Below are 24,131 nucleotides of genomic sequence, written 5' to 3'. Positions count from 1 at the left end.
TGTGATATACTTGTAATTGGTATTATAATACATGATAATAAAATTCAGCAGCTGCATTAGGAAAAGATAATCTCACGATGTATAAATAGCGCGTTTACATACAAAGCGTGTTTCATTTTCCTTCCTGTACTCGTGTCATAACTAATAAACCGGCCGGATTTTAGCGTGTGATTATACGTGTGAGAGGTTTTTCTGCCACCTCAGTCCTGGCAGGTTCTTTCTTGAGCACAAAAGTGAGAAAATGATTAACAAGCGGCTTATATTTTACAAAGACAGAGAGTTGTTAGAGGAGGCGGCGTGCCGGCGTGCCAAATTCATACATCGCACTCAGAGTGACAAATCGAGATTGGGTTTGAGATGTGCCATTCCAAAACCTCCTCTGGGATCTAATTTTACTCCTATATCCTTACAAATAGCTAGCGGGTAATGGACTGCGTTCCTGTGTGTCTGCTCATCACGCCCCAGGGCTGTCTGCGCGTCATTACAATCTACAGAAAAACAAAGTATATTTCACGGTATAATAAAAGAGGCGCTTTTACTCTACTGAGAGGGTGGTAGATAAGTGGAACAGCCTCCCAGCAGAAGTGGTAGAGGGTAATACAGTGAGGGGATTAAACATGTATGGGATAGACATACGGCTCCTGAATCTAAGACGAGACCAACGACTGATTAAGGTTTGAGTCTTTACAGAAGAACCAGCAATCAACAACTTTCCAGTTTCCTGTTTCAGGAATGTAGGTGGAACAGCAACTTTAACCGCATTCTCCTGTCTAGTGACCTCTTCTTAATCGCAGTTTTCTCCCAACACCATAGTCATTTTTCCTGATGCCCGCGGGGGGCCCTGACTGGGTTCCTGAGTATTTAAGGGGTTGTGACACGAGGCTGAGGGGCATTTTGTAGCCCCCTTACCCGGTGTCGTTCTTCCCTCCCTGTTTGTTGTGTTATGTTGGGGTATTTCTGCTGTCGCAGCTGGGGGGTAGATAACAGGCATGTAGGGGATGTGAATGCTCTGGGGGCCAGGGTTTGGCGGGGGTCCCGGTCGGTGGTGCCGGGGGCCTCAGGTTTGGGCATCGTGATCGTCCCGGTGTGGCGGTTCCGCGTTTGCCTCGCAGGCTTTTAGTTTTTTGTTTATTATTTACGTTTATTGATGTTATTTATTATATTTATGTGTTCGGTTTGGGGTCTTTGCTCTGGTAACGCAGCGAGGGGTCCGGCCTAAGGCTGCGCGGCAACGACTTGGTTAATAAATAAAACTGGCTGCAGCCTTTTCAACCCAAGTTTCCGGTGTCTGTTGTTATGGGGTTAATGGGAGATTGGGTGGGAGTCCAGCCCGGAGATCGAGGGGACTTTATTCATATAGTCGTGCGTCTATCTGACCCGTAAAGAAAACAAACACAAATATAATTTTTACCAGAATTTTATTTTCCGCTGAGTAGACCCATTTCCAAATATATCCACTTTTTTTTCTTGACTATTTCAGCTAGTTTCACAAATTCAGTACAAAATCAAGTGCAAAACAATACAGATTCGATGAATTTTTCGGATGGATGATGGAATGGATTGTCACGTTCTCATCTGCACAACATTTTAATTTTATTTTTTTAAGAACTTTGAATAATACTTTTGAAGAGAAATAGCTCTGAAATCACAAAAAACACACGTGAGAATTGTGCTATAATTAGGGAATTTGAAAAAAAATTAAAAAAATTCCTGCCAAGACTCAGCAGGAGACACTATTGCATTTTTTTAACATTTTTTTTTATTGGGTGTCGTTTTCTGCCAACAAAAGAATGTTACATTATCTGCACACGCGTGTTCTCTGCATGGGATGAGAACACGGCTTTGAAATACTGTTCGAGGTATGGACATTTTTATTAGCAAACATAGAAGTCTTTCACACTTGCGCGGGAACATGATATGAATTGCTAAAAATATCATCTGCACGTTTTAAATTAGTGTTTTTCAAATTTGAAATTTTTTTCAAATTATTTTTTTTTGACCCAATAACCTAGGAAAATCCATTTTAATAATAATAATAATGATAATTAAAAAAAATATTAAAACTTTATGAAGGCACAACCATGCGTAACACATCAAGTAAAAATTCAAATTTTTTCATTTAAATCGGAATTTCTAATATCGATAAATCCAAATATTAAACTTGCAGAAGATGTATCTGAAATGTAACAGGAATTATCTTTTGAAGGCAATATTCTTGTAATAAAAATGGTGGAAATGTTTGATACACATGAGTTCAAAATCTTATTTAGGAAACACAACCCAACGTATGCCCCGGGGAGGTTTAAAGCGTAGAATAATAATATCTGATTTTTTTTTTTTATTATTCTTGATTTTTTTTACATTATTTTTTTTGTAAACCGCAGCAACCCCGTAGCTCAAAAGTTACGGATTACGAACAAATTTATATTCCTCCTAAAAGTAATTTCAGAGCTTTCACGTTTTTCTTTTTTAAAAAAAGGACGATGTATACTGCTTCCACAACTCAATGCAGCTAATCAAAGAAGGAGGAAAAAAAAATAAGGTATTTACATAATAAGCAATTCTACAAATGCCGATGGTCGCCGTGTAAGCGCTGCCGGTTGTCTCCCGCACCGCTTCGAACGTACAGCGCCAGATTGCATCCTGTCGTCAGCACTTTCGGAAAAAAAATCTTTAAAGCCTGTTATGGTTCTTTATGTTTATTGTGTAATGATGTTCTTCACATACATTACGCTGGTAAAGGAGGACAAAGCCAAGACGAGGTACCAGCAAGAAAACAAGACTTCCGCTCTCCCCGTGATTCCGTATTGGGCTGTGCTTGGAGCTGGAAAATAAAAAAATAAGAACAATTATTTAAGTCATGCAGAAATATTAATAGGACTCATTTTTAAGACATAAAGGTGCAATTACACAAAAAAACACATTTACGATGTACTCCTCTGACACTATCTGTTTATTCAGGGCTGGGCTGGTGATGGTTGAGCGCTCTGGCACTTTAAGGCCACGGCCGCCAGATGACATCAGATGACATCATGTATCTATCTATCTGTCTGTCTATCTATCTGTCTGTCTGTCTGTCTGTCTGTCTGTCTGTCTATCTATCTATCTATCTGTCTATCTATCTATCTATTCATCCACCCATCTATTATATATATCTATATCTTTCTATCCATCTATCTCCTATTTTCTTTCACTTCAAAGATCTATTTTTGGGGTAAATCCTAATAAAACCCGATTTATGGAATTATGAGGCATGCTGCTGAAACGAGGAGGGTCGAGTCAAAATGATGTTGCTGTAAGTGATGTAAACATCGTACCCAATGATCCTCATGTCATCAGATTTAGGAACATTTGAGAAAATGGAATCACATGTCTACAGATAAAATCCCACAATTGCATGAATTACGATGAGCGAGAAAGCATATCGCTCGGTCCCACCAACAAAACATTTTCAGCCACCATAAGATTCCAGCTGTTGTCCCAAACTAACCAAGGAGCGCGTCGTTTTGTGCCAGTCGACCAATTCAAGAGAAAACCCATCAGAGAAAGAATCGGAGACCAGGCAAGCAACACCAAGCATCTACTCCTCACTCCCTTATTACCCCGCCTGTCCCTATTGTACCCTCCCCACTCTCCATGCACATTCAGGATTTTTCTAAAGTTGCAGATATTAATAATTCAAAAAGGATCAGAAAATCTAAAGAAAATTGATTAGACATTCGCAGGAAGTTGTTGGGTTTACGCCGGGGTCTCCGGATGGAGCTCTGTTTTCCCCTGGGTTATTATTAGCTCTGGGTTATTATTCTTCAATCTCCGGGTAGGGGAGTGCCATTTAGTCATTCTACCCTCTCCGTGCTCATTTTCCACCCACAGCTGTCAACTACTGGCCCTTCAAAGGTCAAAGTTGGGCTAGCCCTGCCCCTCTGCACAATAAGCGCCACCCCTGACCATAGCCACACCCCCAGAAGAGGTCAAGCTCTGGACCGACCATTTAGGGGAAAACAGAGAATTCTGACTCGATTCACTGAGCTAATGAACCAGATGGAGATGATTTTCAGAAAAAAAAAATTCTATAGGGAGGGATAAGGAATTACATCATAGGTTTGTGAACGCACGCAGCATATTTTTTTTTTGGATCGTCCTTGGCAGATTTTTTGGCAGATGAAATTCAATGTAGATAAATGTAAAGTTATGCACTTCGGGGTAGCGAATGCACAAGCAACCTACACCCTAAACGGTAGTGAATTAGGGGTAACGACAAATGAGAAGGATTTGGGAATTGTTATAGACAACAAATTAGGCAACAATGTGCGATGCCAGTCTGCGGCCGCTAAGGCCAGTAAGGTATTGTCGTGTATAAAAAGGGGCATCAAGTCGCGGGATAAAGATATGATTTTGCCTCTGTATAAATCAATGGTAAGGCCGCACCTTGAATATGCTGTGCAATTTTGGGCACCTATTCTGAAGAAGGATATCATAGCACTAGAAAGGGTGCAGAGGCGGCTACAAAATTAATAAAAGGAACGGAGCACTATAGTTATGAAGAAAGGTTAACTAATTTAAATCTGTTTAGTTTAGAGAAACGTCGCCTCAGAGGGGATATGATAACGTTATATAAATATATGCGGGGCCAATACAAACCATTGTGTGGAAATCTGTTCATCAACAGGACTATGCACAGGACGCGGGGTCAGGCGTTCAGACCGGAAGAAAGGAGATTTAGACTAAAGCAGAGGAAAGGGTTTTTTACAGTAAGGGCAGTAAGGATGTGGAATTCTCTGCCTGCAGAGGTAGTTTTATCGGGGTCGGTACAGACGTTTAAACTGCAACTGGATGGAGACCTGGAAAAACATAATATTCAGGGATATAATCTGTAATTATGGGGAAACGGCTTATTGATCCAAGGAGAAATCTGACTGCCATTTTGGGGTCAAGAAGGAATTTTTTCCCTGGTTAGCGCAAAATTGGAAAGAGTGAAACCGGGGGGGGGAGGGGGTTCCTTCTTTTGGATCAACAGCAACAAATTAACAGATATAGGAAAGGCTGAACTTGATGGACGCAGGTCTTTTTTCAGCCTATGTAACTATGTAACTATGTCCTCACCAATCAAACTCTAGCATTTCACCCATCGTATTATTTTTGCGAAATGTCTTTACAAGAATCTCTGAACCAATGGAAACGTATCGATTACTTTGTATCTTGTGCTCTATCCTTTTTATTGTCTGAAATACGGTAACCCAACTACCCGGCTTCTCCTTCTTGAAAGTGAAATTAATTAAAAAAAGGCAATAAAATGCGGGTTTGCCATTCCCTGTAACAACCTGCGAATAAGGCTGGAAGATGCCTGGAACGCGAGGCAGAATACCTGTCTGCCGCTCTCATTAAGCAGCGTTCTGTGGGTAAGAGCCGCTCCGAGCAGGATTTTTTTCTCTAATAACCGTCACCCGTTGCTTTGTATTAGCGTCCGATCTTGACGAGCGACAGGCCTGCTTTGTAGCGCTGCCACCGAATCTTTCTCGTCACCTGGGTGACTTGGCAACGGCCGCCTTGAAGGTTAGAGAACAGTCGGTTTTTAATTTGTGACCCATCAACGCCATTCGGAAGGACTGCGAGGATGTACTATTGACTCATTACAAGCAGATAAATGAATATTTCATGTATAATTATAATCTGCCAAGCGCAATGCGCCCCCCCCCCGCACTCCTATCATTAAAAAGCCTTTGGTGCTTAAAGGGGAAAGACCCCACTAAAACTATAACTAGGATGCTGACCTGGTAACTCCCCCCTTTCTCCTCTGGTGCCCCTTCTTCCTCCCGTTGCCCACTTTCCTCCCCTGATGCTCCTCTTTCCTCCCCTAATGCCCCTCTCTTCTCTCCTGATGCCCCTCTCTCCTCCCCTGATGCCCCTCTCTCCTCCCCTGATGCCCCTCTTTTATAGGAGGTCAGAATGTTTGCTGGGTATGAGGGGATCGCAGGGTTCTACAGCCCTAAAAGCCCCGATAATGTGTATAGAAACAGCAGGAAACGGCTTTATACATTAAACGGGGTAAATAAACCCCATTATTCTTCTTCTAAATGCCCCCCTCAGTTACACAAATACCTAGCGATAGGGCACAAAGTCACATAAAAAGTCTGGGTGCCCCTATTTTTAAAATATGTGAAAAGTTTGCGTTCCAGGGGTTTAAATCAGCATAACCCATTGTACTGCGCTGCGCAATATGATGGTGCTATATAAATACTTATCGAATGCATGAAAATGCATATTTCAGTATTAAAGTTACTTGATGTCGGAATCATTACATCCAACTCTCATCACTGTGTGTAGGGCCGTGTTATTTGGCGTTTACCCTTCTCTCCGCTGATAAATACATTTTATAACCTTATTAAACCCAGATCTGGGCCCGCGGATGGTAATTACCGGCCCGGTATCGACTGATGAGCGCAGAAGCTCGCTAAACAGTATTAACCGATTCTCTTGATTATTTAAGCGTCTTATTTCTCCAATGGTTTGATTTTTGTTCAGCTTTAGTTGTCAGGATGTCTGAGACCCTAAATGAATGGAATTTAAACAAACTTTACAGAAAAGGATCACAAATAGAATAACATAATGTGGATCTATCAAATTGTTTTGCCGGCAGATCGGCCCCATTCGGCCCGTCTATTCTGCTCATTAAAACTAGATGTTTTTTCCGCCTTTGTATCCAAATAACGAATTTTTACTTTCCTGACATGGAAGTCGTCCGATAAACGCTTACTTTCTTGAAGCAAAAGAACATGCGCCGCCTTCCTATTGGCTACCAGTCTCTCCCGGCCATTGAACGGCCGATAATGTAAAAAAAGGTGCGATTTTCCTAAAATATTCTATTTCCAGAAGATGATACATTAACGTCACAGCGACATCTCGGGAGCGCGGCCGTACCCAATGCCGTGGCGTCTTTCTAGCAGGATTTTCTAAAGCAGATAATTCCTTTTATGCCTTTAATTGCAGTCTGAAACCAGGTGCGCATTACATTTCGGGAACGTTACAGGACGCCTGCGTCTGTCTCGCTGCTCTCTTTTTCTTCCCTGAATTGCTGGCATCAAACAGAGTGATTTCGATAAATGCAGGTACCGCGTATAAAGAAGCGGGACTGAAAGCATTAAAGCGCAGGTGCGATACAGACTGTATTCCGCCGCACGTTCTCCATTATCCGCTGACAAGCATTTGCCAAACATGATGGAATACATTGAACTTTTTGGTATTTGTGCTATTTTTTTGATGTTGCACATACTTTACTTCCAGTAAGAAACCCAGAACCCACCGGCAGATCGGCCCCATCCGGCCCCCGTCTAGTCGCCCGTTTCTCCTGCTGTAAAGACTCAAACCTTAATCAGTCGTTGGTCTCGTCTTAGATTCAGGAGCCGTATGTCTATCCCATGCATGTTTAATACCCTCACTGTATTACCCTCTACCACTTCTGCTGGGAGGCTGTCCAACAAGGCCATCCATTAGTAGCACGTTCCTGCCACTCTGTTCTTTGTATCACACACACAAAAAAGAAAATATTAAAAAAAAAAGAAGATATTTCTATTTCTTGGATTTCAATAAGAAGCACGATTGTTCAGAAAGTGTTTTATAGGAATGCGAGTTTATTTGTTAAAATGTCAGCATATTCCGCAGAGTTGTGAGTTTGGGAACAGTAATCGCAGAGTGAGGAATAATTCTCTCCAGATACAAGTAATTCCCAGGTAAACAAAAAATAAAGATTCACACAGTCTGGGAGTTTTATGGATGATGAATATTGTAAGAAATAGCCTATGGGCATATAATATCTTAAAGGAGAATTTTGTTCCATTTTTTATTACTAGTTTTGGATAAAAAGAAGTTTATGAAAATATTGCGCTGTTTTCTTTTCTAAGCCATTTGTAGTTTTTGCCCCATAATATAAAGTTTTCAGACAGCTGCATATCAGCCGTTTGTATGATTCTCGCTCTGTCATCTGACCCCCGATCTACTAAACACCCCGACTCCTTATCATACTGCCTGTGGGGAACAATAGAATGGCTCAGTCTTAATCACCCAGTCGGACTCTCTGACTAATACAAGTCTATGGAGGAGCGGACTTCATTAGCATTGCCATAAAGAATCAGCTCAGTGCGGTGTTTGAGCCGGGAAAGTCACCCAAAATATCACATGACTGACAGCAACGGCGGCTCCAGGTCTGCAGGTAAAGGGAGTTTATTGGGGCAGAATGAGATAAAAGCAGACATTATTTTATACAGTGCTGGGGGGTTATATTACTGTATACAGCGCTGGGGGGTTATATTACTGTATACAGTGCTGGGGGTTATATTACTGTATACAGTGCTGGGGGGTTATATTACTGTATACAGCGCTGGGGGTTATATTACTGTATACAGCGCTGGGGGTTATATTACTGTATACAGCACTGGGGGTTATATTACTGTATACAGCGCTGGGGGTTATATTACTGTATACAGCGCTGGGGTTATATTACTGTATACAGTGCTGTTTTGCTCTAAAGGAGAAGATCTAGAACGTCTCTGTTTTTTTATACCAGCCGCATATATTTATGGAGATAGAGATATAATCCGCACTCATTCCAGTTCACATAATAACCCAACCTTTCTCGTTCTGAGCCCGTTACACGTTATATGACATCAAGCATTAACTCTGCTGTAATGAGTCACGGACACACAATTTAACTCACAGTAAAAGTAATCATCGCCTGCATGGATCGCGCTCCATGAACTTACTAATTGTCGGCAATTTGGAGATTGACAGAGCAGCACAAATTAGAGCTTCCTCGTTAAGTCATTTTCTGGTATTATAACAACTTATCTAGAAAACAGGTGACAAATGCTATGTTTCTTTCCTAAATATTAGGGACTATTTCTTTATTTTGAGACTTGAGGAAAACTTACAGTAATAACAGTAAAGATCCGGAATCCGCTATCTAGCGAGGTTGTGATAGAGCCTCCTACGCGCCAATCATCGATGTACCTCCAAACTACAATCTCTTTCTTTCTATGTTACTTCGAGCCAGTGAGATTTACCCTCATCTAGAACTGTAATCCTCAGAGAAATTACATCTTCTTCTAACGCATTATTCTCTATGCAAAGAAACATATAAACTGCCCCCATCCGGCCCCCGTCTAGTCGCCCGTTTCTCCTGCTGTAAAGACTCAAACCTTAATCAGTCGTTGGTCTCGTCTTAGATTCAGGAGCCGTATGTCTATCCCATGCATGTTTAATCCCCTCGCTGTACTACCCTCTACCACTTCTGCTGGGAGGCTATTCTACTTATCCACCATCCTCTCAGTAAATATTTATAGTTGTAATTTGTAAATATGTTTATAGGATGTCGTTCCCCGGTGTCTGTTTCAGCTCTCTCCAGGTTTCTGTTGAATAGGAGACGCACGTTCCCGGAATAGACACATTTGCAGACAGCAGATAAGCCGGCAGTATCCTTCTATTTCATTATCTTGTCAATTGTTGTTTAACCAAGTCTCAGCGTGTTTTTTCCTGCTGATTAAGAGAATAAACTGTTTGCACCTTCTGAAAATGAGAGTCTTACAAAGGAGGAAGTCCTTCTATGTATTATTAACACAATGACTTACACTCCAAATAACGAATTCAAAAAAATTATTAACATCGCCATAAAGCATCAGCTCAGTGTGGGGTTTGAGCCGGGAAAATCAACCAAAATATCCCATGACTGACAGCACCGGCGGCTCCAGGACTGCAGATAAAGGGGGGTTATTGGAACAAATTAAATAAAAACAGACATTACTGTATACAGCACTGGGGGGTTATATTACTGTATACAGCACTGGGGGGTTATATTACTGTATACAGCGCTGGGGGTTATATTACTGTATACAGTGCTGGGGGGTTATATTACTGTATACAGCGCTGGGGGTTATATTACTGTATACAGCGCTGGGGGTTATATTACTGTATACAGCGCTGGGGGTTATATTACTGTATACAGCACTGGGGGGTTATATTACTGTATACAGCGCTGGGGGTTATATTACTGTATACAGCGCTGGGGGGTTATATTACTGTATACAGCGCTGGGGGTTATATTACTGTATACAGCGCTGGGGGTTATATTACTGTATACAGCATGGGGGGTATTATTATTACTGTATACAGCGTGGGGGGTATTATTATTACTGTATACAGCAGCTGGGTCATTAAGAGCAAAATGTACAAAGCAAAATAAATACTTTTGAGAAATCTGGGGATCTAACAGTACCGGGGACGACGTTTCTAACTCCGCATTTGGCTAAAATGTGTTAAATTCAGCAAAGTAGGTGGATGAGCAGCTCTAGCAGTCACCTCCCTTCCTATAAAATACAAATTCCAATGATTATGTTTACAAAACACATCCTACGTTTTCTGCAAAACCGTTCTGTGTGCAATTTTTTAAACTTTTCTCGTGGGATTTCTCATCTATGAGGTGCAAATCTGCGCAGGAATGCAAATATATGCAAGAAATCAACTTAAAGAACTCAACTCAAAGTGCAAGATTTTAACTGAAATACCTGGCGTTTCAGCACTTTTTAACTGTAGAGGCGCTTTATTCATATATTTATTCATATTGAGGTAACGCATCGCCATAACGTAAATATTACAGGGCCGCTCCAGCCATCATTCGCACTTTAATGCATTCGATAGCTGAGAAGTCCCTTTAAATTCCCATAGTCTTCTCCTTAAATGCCCCCCCTATGTGCATTTGCCCCTTTCCTTGCATCTAAGCTATTTTCCATTCATGAGATGTATTCTGCTGGACGCATCTCATGGCAGTCAGCCCCCGCGCTGGCTCTGCAAACGCTACGAGTGGGGGGCTGTTCAGACCCCTATGCGCATGCCCATTTATATGAATTGGGGCCGTTATTTGTCAAGAATCATTGGGGCATGGAGGATGGTCTTGTCTTCTGCTGGGAGGCTGTTCCACGTATCCACCACCCTCTCAGTAAAGTCAAACTTCCTTCCATTCCATCTCATCCTCTTACCCTCTAGTGTTAGATTCCGGTCTCTGGTTCTAACATTTCTCTTTTTGTTACATAAACTTCCCTCCTGAACTTCATTCACTTTAAGTCTTTCAATGTTTCTCTGACATCTCCCCTCTCTATTCTTTCCTCCATGTTTATATACAAGATGTCCCGTTCTGTCTTGGATGACGGAGAAACTCTATTGTTGCATTGTTTTAACTACTAACACAATCCTGACAAATGATACATTTTAACTAAGAAAACATTCAAATCCAATCTTTTTCATTATTCTACTAGAGACGTATAACTATTCCTTGCTACCTGCCGCCCGGCCTTGGGATCCCTTTCGTGCTACAAATTACTGCCAACTGTTTTCAGCGCGTCCCAAAGCGAAATAATCCTGTGGGTGAGCAAATAAGCCCCCAAGGACACTTTCAAAAATAGACATTTTAATATTTTATTTTTATCACTTAACAAAATGCAAAGTTAAGAGTTAATAGAAAAAAATTCAAAATCAAATCAATATTTGTTGATCACCGTTTGCCTTGAAAATGTGGGTTTAGGAAGCATCACTTCATGTATTCCCAGACAGACTCGATGTTTAGATCAGGGTTTTGTGGGCCATACCATCGCTTCCAGGTTTCCTTGTTCTTCTTTCTGCTGGAGATAGTTCTTCTTGGCTGTATGCTTGAGGTCGCTGTAATGCAGCAGAATACATTTGGGCAGAGCCGGTGACCCCGCTGGACATCTTCCAATTGTGAAGGGGAGTGGGGATGCTGCATTAACCCCTTCATTCCCCTATAGACGTACCAGGAGGTCCAAAAAACGCCCACAAAGAAACCCCTATGGACGTCCCGGTACGTCCAGCCCTTCGTGCAGCGTCAGGGACACATCCCTGCCGCTGCACGGGAGACCAGGCTGTTGTTTGACAGCCTGGACTCCCCCCTGGCAGCAGAAGCCGGCATCGCCGGCTTTCTGCTGCCCGATCTCCCGTAACAGCTTACCGGCTTTTCATTTTCGCGCGATCGGGCATTCCCTTCCGGGTTAAGTCACTGCTGACGTAACCCGGAAGGTCATAAATTAAAAAAGGTCCAGGAGCAAGATAAAAAAGTTTTTAAAAAAAATAAATAAGTTTTTTTAAAAACTTTTTTATCTTGCTCCTGGACCTTTTTTAATTTATAAGACAAAATATCTTGTCAGCCACAACTATATCCTTGGTGGGGATTTTACCACCTATGCGCTGAGGAGTGAGCAACTCTATTATTGCTCACCAAAAAGGAACTGTGGACACTCCAGACTGCTTCAAAGGCTGAGGCTAAAGAAATTCCAAGGCAAGGATTATACCACCTAAATGCACATCTTGGGGCTAACTGAAGAAGCCCATATTACATAGTGCTGCCAAAGAAATCTTTAAGGCGAGGATTATATCGCCCAAGCGTATACTTTGGGGCTAACTGAAGAAGCCCCTACCAAATGTGAGTAGCCCTTTTTGGCCTTTATTTCAAACACAAATAAGCTTTGAGACATATTGCACTATTGTGTTTTTTTTTTTTTCTTTTATATATCTCATACACATCCGTGAGAGCGCAGCCACTAACCCCCTTGTGAACTACTCTACCTGTCTAAGCCAAGAAGAGGAAACCTTGGCAAGTGGTTCTGCTGCTACATCATCATCTATAATAACTTTGTTTTAAAAAGGACTTTTTTTTTTTTTTTTTTTTTTTTTTTTTGCTGTTGTTGTTGTTGTTGCTTTTAGCGCTTTTATCCTACCCCTTTTAAGTTTACTCACAAGCCCTCTTTGCCTAATGTATCAGTCCAGCTTATTCTGCCAGTTTTAGTTTTGTTGGATCATTTAAATGCATGGACTGTAAGAAGCGCTGCAGAAATTGTTAGAGCTATAAGAGATTTTAATAATAATAATGATAATAATAATGACAATAATAATAATAATAATAATGATATGACGGCCGGAGTGTCCATTTCATAAAGTGAGATGCAACAGCAGCCTCAGAAAATTTACAGAATATGGAATGGTAAGAACAGAAGGTACGGTCCTATCGGATCAGACGATGTTCAGATTTATGATAAAAACAACTGGAAAAAAAATTGAAGGTCAAGAGTGATATTACCATGGCGATTTATTTAGCTGCCGATTTACGTAGCTGAGTATTAAAGGCAGAAAAGCCACAGAGCGTAGCTTTCAAGCTGATATACAGAATATAGCTGAGATGGGGTTTTATTACCAACATTAACAATATACATACATAGTGTGTGTATACAGTATATAGATATATATATACTGTAATGTAAATGCATATATACTGTATATACAACAAAGCAAGTCAGCGCACACCCAGCAAATTCATACTGCAAAATCTATTAAAAACACAGTCATTTTGTCTGAGGTTACTTGAAAAATACAACAAATGGCTTCCAATATTTCAAATGCCCAGCATTGTAAGTTTCGGTTGGCCGGGCTTTACCCAGACTTTTTATGTGATTTTGTGCCCTATTGCGGGGTATTTGTGTAACTGTGTGGGGCGTTTGGAAGAATAATAATGGGGTTTATTTACCCCGTTTAATGTATAAAGCCGTTTCCTGCTTTTTCTATACACATTATCGGGGCTTTTAGGGCTGCAGAACCCTGCAATCCCCTCATACCCAGCAAACATTCTGACCTCCTAGAAAAGAGGGGCATCAGGGGATTTGGGAGCAGGACTGGCCATGCTAAATAGGGACAGTTGGGAGGTGTGTAAATATCCATGTTTGATATGTAGGGGGTGTAAGATGATGTGGGGCAGTTTCAGCTGTAGAATGTAGTGTATCTCTTCAGTCTTATTTTAGTGATTCGAGGGTTGATTTGATTTTAAGCACATGGGTGATTATGGCAGTTCTGCTCTCGGGTTCCTGTGAGGCCGCGCATGGCGTTTCAGATCAGACAGATATCACGGACTGACACGGCTGCCACGGGTAATCTCCATCATTTCCTTCCCCGAAAACAAACCACGGAGTTTCTACCCCGCAGTCCTTATCTTAATTGGGAAGTGTCTGTGTAACAAAGAACGCTATAAAAACGCAATTGTGAACGTCTCGGACTCTACTGAGGGAAAATAGGAAACGCATGGGAAATAAAGCAGCGTCTCGGCCTCGATTTATCTGAAAAACAAGAAGAGGTAGTTCTGGGGCCAAAACTCTGCAACGATACGAGCGTCCAGGAGGTCTGACGGGGGCTGGAACCGGGGTACCGATAATGTGTGCGTAATGCAATTTCTGAAATTTTAAGAAACGGAAACAATGCGCTTAATAAAGCAAAAATAATTAACTTGCTGATACAGGCAGAGCTGCTAGTTTTTTAATATAATAATATTGTATTATATTATTCTGGCCGGGGGCAGAAAGTCCAGGGGGGACTCCAACCCTAACCCTTTACCACCTAACCCTCTAACCGTAATCCTCTAACCCCCTAACCTTCTAACCCTCTAACCCCAACCAGCCAGTAACACTATGGAGCAAACATAGGCCCCATAGGATGCATTAAAAGGTGCTATGTGCTTTTACGATATGGAGCAGCAAGTTATGATGTCATATGTCAGCACTTAGAAGAAGGACGTGGTGAAGGGGGCTGCTGGGGCAGCACTAAAGGTAAATACCCCACATGTTCCTACAATATATATGCGATAAAACAGAGCAATTCTAAATGTTGAGCGATCGCCATTAAATGTTTTTGCTGGCATTTTGCAACTGAATTTTTCCTTTAAAAGCTTGTCTTAGAAACTATATTTGGGCCGTTGGGACATTGCTAGGAGCATCATCATTAAATATGATCGCCAATGATCTTAAAGTGACGGCCTACTGTTCTAAAAGGCCACACAAACCATGAATGTATATTAACAAAAAAATATTTACCTTCTTAAGACTCAACTTTCTGTACGAATCAAAGGGGGTGCGAAATATACATTATGTGGGGGTCTCATTAGAAAATGTATCATTATTTCTAAATTTTGGTGAAAAGGCTACCTGAAGCTCTCCCTCTTCTGGGGCATTGGCTTTGCAAAAAGGCGGGACTATCTGTGAAGGAGGTGTGGTTATCCTCAGTCCTAAATGGGCAGGGAGTAGGAGGGAAAGTGGGCAGGGAGTGGGTGTGGCTTAATGGCACTGCTCTATGCCTAGGTCTCGGAGACCCAGGGAAGCAGCCCTACGCCCGGAGACTCCGAGGTACTCCCGTTACAGTTAGACCAGCCAACATTGACTCGTCCCCCTGTTGCCATCTAAAAAAGTAAAAAATAGAAGCCTGCTAACCAAACACGGGAATCGTATATTTTTTTTGTAAAACTCATCATCTTCATTTCCTTACGTGTCCACCTAAATGACTCCGATCTGCCCCGATTTCTTCAATTTTTTAAATCGAGAAACGCCGAAATAAAAAAAGAAATTATATCCACCACCTATTTTCACTTAAAATTGTTAAATTTAAACGCATCACGTAAAGAAAAAAGCTGATTTACACGATGCGTTTTTCTTTGCACACACGTTTTATTTAATTAAACCGGCGAGAGCCACGGAGGAAAATATATCTCTCAGCTGGAGACGCGTCAGAAGAATGTCAAGAGAGCACAAAATAAGGTGTCATTGGCACGATTTTCATTTCTCTCTCAAGCGGCGGAGATAAACTTCCAAATATTGTGTTACTCTTGTATTCGCTGCAGATTTATAACTTTCAAATTGCATGTTGACAGCCTATAAAAAGTATTAGGGTGATGAGTTGAGATGGAATAGATAATCGACTTGAAGTTTATCATAACTGACATTGAACGTTTTGACCATGAGAAACTTTATCAAGAACTGAAATTGAAAACGGCTCTTGGCTACCTGAAGAAGATCGTTTTAATGACCTTTCTTCTTGGACATATTTAAACGGAATGGCTTGGAATTTTCTTCTTTATCGTTAAATGAGAATTTTCATAACCGTCTACTGAATATTTTACAAGTATTTTATATTTTAGCGTTGGGGGGGAAAGGGGCTAAAATCAAGGTTGTAGATTTTTTAAAATCAAAAACGCGGTTTAAAGAGATTTTGCGATGGGGTCCAACAGGGTATATTTTTTACCAAACAAGGAGATCACTTTCCTAAAACCTGCTTGTTACAGATCCAAACACGAAATAAGCCTCTATAATAGTGTTCACAGATTAAAATAAGCAATATATATATTAGACCCCCCCTTTTTGTGTATACCATGGGAGCAGCCGTCTGAACTTCCTGTTCTTGCGATCTGCATGCTTTTTTCTCCCCAGTAATCAACCCTATTGTTAAATTGCTGATTGGTTCAGACAACCTTTAAGAAGGTGGGGAGGAGAAGAGAGAAAAACCTCAGGACAGAAATCTGATACGATAAAACAGTGAGGGGAGGACTAACTGTCTAAAAGGATGGGGCTATCTCCGGATAGCTTAAAACTGTATGGGAGTGAAGGTGGAATAGGGAGTGGCATAATCCTGAAAAGGAGGGCTGTCAAACGGAGAACTGGAAAAACAAAGCTCCGCCCCCAGAGGCTCCAGGCAAAACCTGGAGCATTCCTAGGTATGCTGAACAGGAAGCTGCGTACGGCATTAACAGGAAGTGGAGAGAAAATAGCATTTCCCTGCTTTAATATGTCCGCTTTAAATCTCTTTTATCCAATCGGATGGGAGTATTTCATTTTACTGTCATTTCCATGCATGAATATATATATATAAAATAAAAGCTTATTGCTTCTTTAATGAGTTTAAATACATTCTCTTTCTCTCTGTTATGTCTCAATTAAGCCAAAGCCACTAAATAAAAGAAAAAGCTGTTTTTACTGCTAACATTTTGAATTTTTTATATATTTTTTACATCGTCGTGCGTTGTGACACCACACAACAATAAAGGACCGAAAATACGGCGCAATCCTTTATCCGTGGGTTTATTACCCGAGCCCATTAAACGTTATGAGATGTTCTCTTTCGCACTTGGAAAAATCGCCCATTGAAAAAGATACATTAATAATGCACGGAATTCTCGTGATATGGCTAAATGTAGCCTTTAATAGGTATGTTCATTACAAACTATTCAAAGGAAATTACTAGGATTTTATGCCCTAATCTAATTCTCATCTGCACTGCGGTTTGACTCTGAAATGCTAAATTTCATCTTTTTTTTTCCCAAAGTGAGATTATTCGAAGCGTCTGACGGGGGCCGTCATATCCGTAATTGTCAGCAGCTGTTTGTCCAACCTCTTATCCGAGAGGCACGATTCATGTCGCCATCTGCAGCTCCGACCACTTGGAAACGTCTCCAGCGCTGGCTTCGCAGAGAAGCTGCTGCTCGGCCGTAATATGCTGCCATCTTGAAGCAATTATGCCATTTATAACATGGAGATAATCCTGTCATTTCTTTACAATCCGCGAAGCTCAGCTGCAAGGCAATGCTGCAAAAAAAAGTCATCCCTGGAATTCCATGCAATGTACATGAATTTCTTTTTTTTTTTGTAATTCTACTGCCAGGATCGCACACTGGATTTCCAGTTTCTGGCCAATTCTGATTTCAAAATGTCTTCCAGCTGTTCTTGGTATCTGGGCACCGGGGAGAGAACATTTTCAGACTGACTTTGATGAGCAAACAGAAATTCTTCTTCTTTGTTCCGTATTTGTTGTTTTTATGAGTCCAGTAGGAAAAAAAAAAATAACAAAAAAATAAAAATAAAAAATAAATAAAATCCTGAATGCAATTTTTAGGTAAAATGGGTTTTGTTTCTAAGAGCAAAAGGAAATAAAGCATAGCTGGTTAATGAGAATGTAGGGAGTATGTTTCTCAAGTCAAGAAGAAACACTGGCAGAGGATGCTCCACGGTGATGTCCGCCCTCAGAGACCCACCAACATTTGATGTACAGTCTCTGGATGAAGGTGGAGAAGATGAGAAGTTTGGTTAAAAGTTTCATTTATTAATGTAATTATTTATTTATTTATTAGCGGAGGGGGGGTATTCTAAGAGTTTTTGGGCAAGGACATGCAAGTTCAGGTTGCATTCACATGCCCTCGCCTGAAACTTACAAAAATGCAGTCATGGGCTCGCACGTCTCTTAAAACAAATCACAGGTTAGGTTAGTGAATCTGTAATTTGTTAGCATGAGAAGGCAGATGAATAGAGCCAGATCTGGTCAGGAACTTCTTCTTGGTGAATAGACCCAATAGTGCTTTTTTGGCCCTTGATTATCTTCGGTGAAACATTTATTTTCTGCTGACTGAAGATCTTACCAAGCCCAAGACAATTTTCTAGAAGGATCCTTCTATCCTCTGCCTCTGTTAAGGAGTCTTTAGTTAAGGTTGACACCTTTTATTATGTCAGCATAGAAAAAAAAAGATACTTCAGCCTCGAGCACTCAGAGGAATTACTTCAACTAAAGGTTTATGAGGTCCCAAAAGTGTTTCGATGTTAGTCCAATAAAAGGCATCAACTTTTTTTCTTGGGACAATACAGGAATTTACATTTTTCTGCCTCTGTTACGATGTTTTTTCTTTTATTTCTAAAGTAATAGCACTGACCTATCCACGATCCTCTGCTATTTGTGAAGTCAGTTCTTGAGACCTGGAAGCCTCTTGGTGATTGGAAGACGATACCTGTCACATGTGACGCTGCGTGCAACAGGATCACGTAAATATTTATGACGCAAATGGCAATAATGGCGTCTTTTTGTTTGTGACATTGCTGTAGCAAGTACTTGATCCACTGCACATAAATCACATGGGAAACAGAGTTGAAGGATAAGAGAGACCTCAACAGACATACAAGAATAAGTCTGTGGGGCTGGGGTCACCTGGAAATAAATGTATAAAGCAAAATACAGGGAACAGCCTCCCAGCAGAAGTGGTAGAGGGTAATACAGTGAGGGTATTAAACATGCATGGGATAGACATACGGCTCCTGAATCTAAGGCGAGACCAACGACTGATTAAGGTTTGAGTCTTTACAGCAGGAGAAACGGGCAGACTGGATGGGGGGCCGGATGGGGGCCGATCTGCCGGCGGGTTCTGGGATTCTATGGATGGATAAAATGTAAAATAAAATCAGAGATCTGAACAATTTATAGTATTTAATCTGGAAGAAGATCGTCTCCAAAATATTCACTTTTTACCATAAAACTGTTTTGCACAAGTAAGTTATTTAGCGCACGTTCACATACGGTACAGAAAGTCTACCACTAGTCTTAGTCTTATTTTTGCACAAAATTGGCACCATGTGGTAATTTGTCTCATACTGTAACCTCACACAAGCGTACCTGGCAACTCTCTGGGTTTGGCCCGGAGACTCTGGGAGAAGCGCTGCTTCTCCAGTTTGACACCTGAATCCTTTTTCCAGGAGATACAATGTTTAATTTTTTAATCAAATTGGAGCCCTTAGTCAGCTGGACTGGTGACTCAACTCATCTTGAATTTGTGTGAATAGCTGAGGTGACATGCATTCCATATCCAATGACTGCTGGTTGGTGGTCAAGTCAACTTGATTGGAGTCTCTTTGAATTAGAGTTGAGCTGGCAGCTGAGCAGCTTAACATCATTCTCAATTCAACCTACAGCTTTGTCAGTAGAGATGATTTGTATCATAATTGTATTAATGATACATCTAGGTGTACTGTACAGAAGTTTTACATTACTTAGATAAATGGAACAGCCTCCCAGCAGAGGTGGTGGAGGGTAATACAGCGAGGATATTAAACATGTATGGGATAGACATACGGCTCCTGAATCTAAGACGAGACCAACGACTGATTAAGGTTTGAGTCTTTACAGCAAGAGAAACGGGCGACTAGACGGGGGCTGGATGGGGCCGATCTGCCGGCAGGGTCTGGGTTTCTATGTTTTCAGCTACATGAAAAAGGAGCTAAGCCACGGACTTAATTAGCAGAAATATGAACATAAAAAATAAAGGTTTATAGAATAACCCTGTTTAAGGTACCAGACTTGGGAGACCTTGCTATCTTTTGGCTTAGAAAATCTGCCTGACTTTTAAGGTGATTTAATGGGAAAAGAAATAGATATAAAAGAATATTGATTTCGGAACAATATAAAAAAACTTTAATTATTGCAAAAGTATCGTTCCCCAAAGAGCAGAAAATAGGAAAAAGAAAAAAAAAAGAATAATTCCAGCTGCCTTTTAAATGCAATTTTCTCTTCCCACAAAGTGACTGCCCTGCTTTCCACTTAGCCTCCCAACATGGAGCTCTACATTGTAACCGTGTCCTTGCATAAAGCCGCGTATTATCTCTGCAATAATACTCATTTATGAAGTGCACTTAGTAGCACTGAAGAATAAAACAGGTTCTATAGATCAAACTTGATGTAAGTGCCATCCGTGCCGAATTTGTCATTTCTGCTTACAAAATTAAGTGAAAAAGTGAGGATTCTTTTGGACACATTGTGGTGTGTTTTATAACACTTACAAGGCAATTATGTTACAATGTTTTTTTTTTTTCTTTAGTGTTCAGACAGTTCTAATCTGTCACGTGTGCCGTGGAGAAACTAACTCGGCTTACGTCATTCTGCGCAGGGAGCAATCATCTTGTGACATTGTTTGCCACCCATGGCATGTATTCTTCCAGACGCTGTAGGGCACAACGGAGCTGATCAAGATAGCACCAAAAAATGGAGAACATTTTAGAAATGTTATAAAAGAGGATTATTGGCTGTTATTTAGTTAAAAACATATTAGGTTACAGATGATGATACTTGGTGGTTACTGAAGTGTTAAAGCAATGTGTATACCTATGATATGTTAATAAACCGTAGCATCTGCCGCTGGCAGGTTGCCGGTATGTTCCGATATAGCGGGTGAAGTGGCCCAGGTCAGCAGTTGAACAAACTTCCCATCTGCGTATGGATCTGCTGTAACAACTGTTCAGGACTACTCACAGAAATTGTTTTATTGTGTTTTTCCTTGTAGCCAGGAATCAGAGGTGTAACACCAAGTGTAAGAATGAATCAGAGGTGTAACACCAAGTGTAAGAATGAATCAGCGGTGTAACACCAAGTGTAAGAATGAATGCGCGGTGTAACACCAAGTGTAAGAATGGATGCGCTGAGGTAGGAGAACATGGTGCAGTGTGCCAAGGGGTCACTACTATGATGGTGGCAAAACTGGTTGGGGAAATCGCAGATCTCTTTAAAACCAGTACTTGGGGGACAGTTTTGCTTGTTTCATCCGTGAAGCTGCTTCTACCCAGCAAACAGCCTGAGCTCCTAGAAAAGAGGGGGATCTGGGGACAAAAGATGGACCCAGGCATCCAGGGACCAAAGCAGAGCTGGTCAAACTAGATTGGGACACTTGGGAGGTATGCCATCAAAAATGATTCGATTCATGATGTGTATCTCACTTCAAACTGTTTATTAAACGTGATGCGTCTGTTTTTAAGGCGTCTCTTTTTTTCCCATTCATTACAAGCATCTTCTGAAATGTGAGTGCACTCGATAACGCATTCATAAAAGTGATATACGGGGCTCTCAATCCAAACGTCTGTAATATACGATTCAATGAAAACGCGAGAACATTATTCTGGCTGGAAGCATAAATCATAAAATACGTCAGCCTGGTAATTTTACATTTATTATTTTCGTTAGTAAATGCTAAGGCCGTCCTTATTCCCCTACAATAAAAACTAGCCAGCCTTTTCAGCAAAGCTGATTACCGTCTCCACCGGCCGCTATTTGCAATAAAATCCCATAACTCATCAGAATTTGAGCTATTTGTTCTTAACACACAGGCTATTTTTTTTTTTATATAAAAAATGCTGAACGTGATATTAAGTATTTATCAAAATCCTGAGAGTTCAGACGTGGGGCGGAGGATAGCTGTAACTTTCAAAGCTGATTGAGAAATATATATATATATGCCGCGCATGCTGGTAGCAGGGCGCTTTAGATGCATGGGGTGGAAATGTCTAAAAAATGAATTTTGCCCCTTTATCTGCCCCCAGCTTTTTTAGACAAGCACACAATGACAAAGACAAGGGTCTTTCCAGACCCCAGTGCGCATGCGTGGCCGCTACTACCAATGATTTCAATGAGAGTGTTTCTTGCCACTGATTGGCTGCTTCAAGTGATGAATTGTCAGGTCACTGAGGAGGAAGGCAGCTCCTCAGTCCCCCATGTGTTTAGAGGGGGGGCACCGAGAACCATTTAAAGGGACCTCTCTGCTATCATATGCATTAAATCGCCCTTAAATATACATTAAATCGGGGCTGTCAGGGACATTAAACTGTCCCTTTATAAAAAAGAGAATTATTAATTGTATTATATATTTACACAGTTTATTTTAACAAATTACCTCATTGGCATGACCGACGATTTCAGTTTTTCTTCAAAATAATGCAAATGATCTGAGATTTACACAGAGTTATATATAGAAATTAGCTATTCTAAGCCAATAAAGACTACAAAGTAACATTCATAGAAAAAGCTACTTATTATAGCCCTAAAGTGAATATATAATATCTTCTGTAAGACAATTAGAATTCCTCCCCGAGTCCACATTTTCATATTCAGACAGAAAGGTTTAGAAAGTCCGTTAAATTGTCCGTCACATTGCCCCTCTAACACACACAAAAATGGGAGAACGAGTCCCACCAGCAGGACACCAGTAAATCACTAGGCTTCCAGTATAAAAAAAATGGTTATAACGTGGTTACATCGCCATGGTAACTATGGACAAATAAAGCAGTGACTAGCCATTTATTAAACTCAAAGGTTACGGTTAAAAGGGCCTTGTCCAGAAAAAAATAATTAATTATAAAAAGGTCAACGTGTGACCGAGGAGGTAACCAATTTCCAGTGGGAAGAGAAAAAATCCCAGTACAAAAAAAAAGGCGCTGGTTCTTCAGAATTCTAATTTCTTCTGTCTGAGAACGGGGCTCGAACGTTCCGCCGGCTTCGCGTGGCATTGGGCATTTACAATAATAAGAAACCTAGTCATTTTTGGTGACCCCGGCTTCTGATTTGTAAAAATGGTATTTTGTTTTCGAGGTGAATTGTCACATCTGAGATAAAATCGGAATGTAACCCATCGCGTGCGCTATTATTATCTTTATTTAATGCTCTGTTTTTAAGTTATTTGGATTTATATTTTGCTTTCATATATTTTGGATTTAAGTTTTATTATCCACGTGCAAATTCCCCTCCGTTTTCCATGATCCCTCAGTGCGGACAGCATTGGAATCCCATTGGTCAGCCTGAGCAGGAAGTTGTAAGCCACTTCCTGTTCTTTGCCTCTCGCCAGCCCGAGCAGGAAGTTGGAAGCCGCTTCCTGTTCTCTCCCCGTGTTGTTTTAGCGGACGCCGCATGAGGCTCTAGCACTAGAGATTGTTTCCAGCTGCACAGGTCCCTCCGTAACGCTATTATCACAGATATCTCAGGGTGGCGGGCGATTTATACCCTGTGACGGGGCAACAAGATGGTGGCTTCCGCATACAGAAAATAAATATTCTGATTAATAAACTGTATTCCACTGTAAGAAGTATGGAAAGGGATGGCCTAGCATACAGTATATTAGGTAGGTATGGACATAAGTTCTACTTATTTGTATATATTTTTATCTGTAATTTCTACATCCAAAAATCTATTTTTTGTCCCCATTAATTCACAGTTTCGAATGTTAGAGTAGTTTTACTTTACTGAGAGGGTAGCAGATAAGTGGAACAGCCTCTCAGCAGAAGTGGTAGAGGGTAATACAGTGAGGGGATTAAGCACGCATGGGACAGACATATGGCTCCTGAATCTAAGACGAGACCAACGACTGATTAAGGTTTGAGTCGTTACAGCAGGAGAAACGGGCGACTAGAATGTTACTTTTCTATGCGTTTATTTTTATTATCATGTTTTAATGCTCTCCGCTTCGTCTTCAGGTGATCACAGATCTCTCAAGTGAACGTTAACCGAAAGGTTTTCAGCAGCTACTCTTGCCGGGGCGTCTTCCTATTTCATTAGATCGCAAAAGGAAACAAAGCTAAAATAAAATCCATATTTCTGTTCTTTTGCGCAAACAAAGACTATTCCATGCTGTGTGAAAAATCCACTAGCGGGAATGTAGTAAATCAGTCTGCTTCGGTAAAATCCCAGCCGCACAT

General features: G+C 41.0%; 1 protein-coding gene across 2 annotated transcripts in view; it reads right to left on the bottom strand.

Annotated features, from left to right (window-relative positions):
* Positions 1–2,699: 2,699 nt before the first annotated feature.
* Positions 2,700–24,131, bottom strand: part of LOC149278412 (neuronal growth regulator 1-like) — a 204,470-nt gene continuing 183,038 nt past the window's right edge. For both annotated transcript variants that reach the window (XM_089501997.1, XM_089501998.1), the window contains one exon: positions 2,700–2,824. In XM_089501997.1, the coding sequence (XP_089358123.1) occupies positions 2,700–2,824 (125 nt within the window). The remainder of the gene's footprint in view (positions 2,825–24,131) is intronic.

This window comes from Sceloporus occidentalis, unplaced genomic scaffold, assembly GCF_023333645.1.
Source record: "Sceloporus occidentalis isolate IW3139 unplaced genomic scaffold, rSceOcc1.0.p SCAF_190, whole genome shotgun sequence".
In the NCBI taxonomy this organism is placed as follows: Eukaryota; Metazoa; Chordata; class Lepidosauria; order Squamata; family Phrynosomatidae; genus Sceloporus; species Sceloporus occidentalis.
Note: the sequence above shows the minus strand (reverse complement) of the source record. Positions and strands in the feature narration are given on the sequence as shown.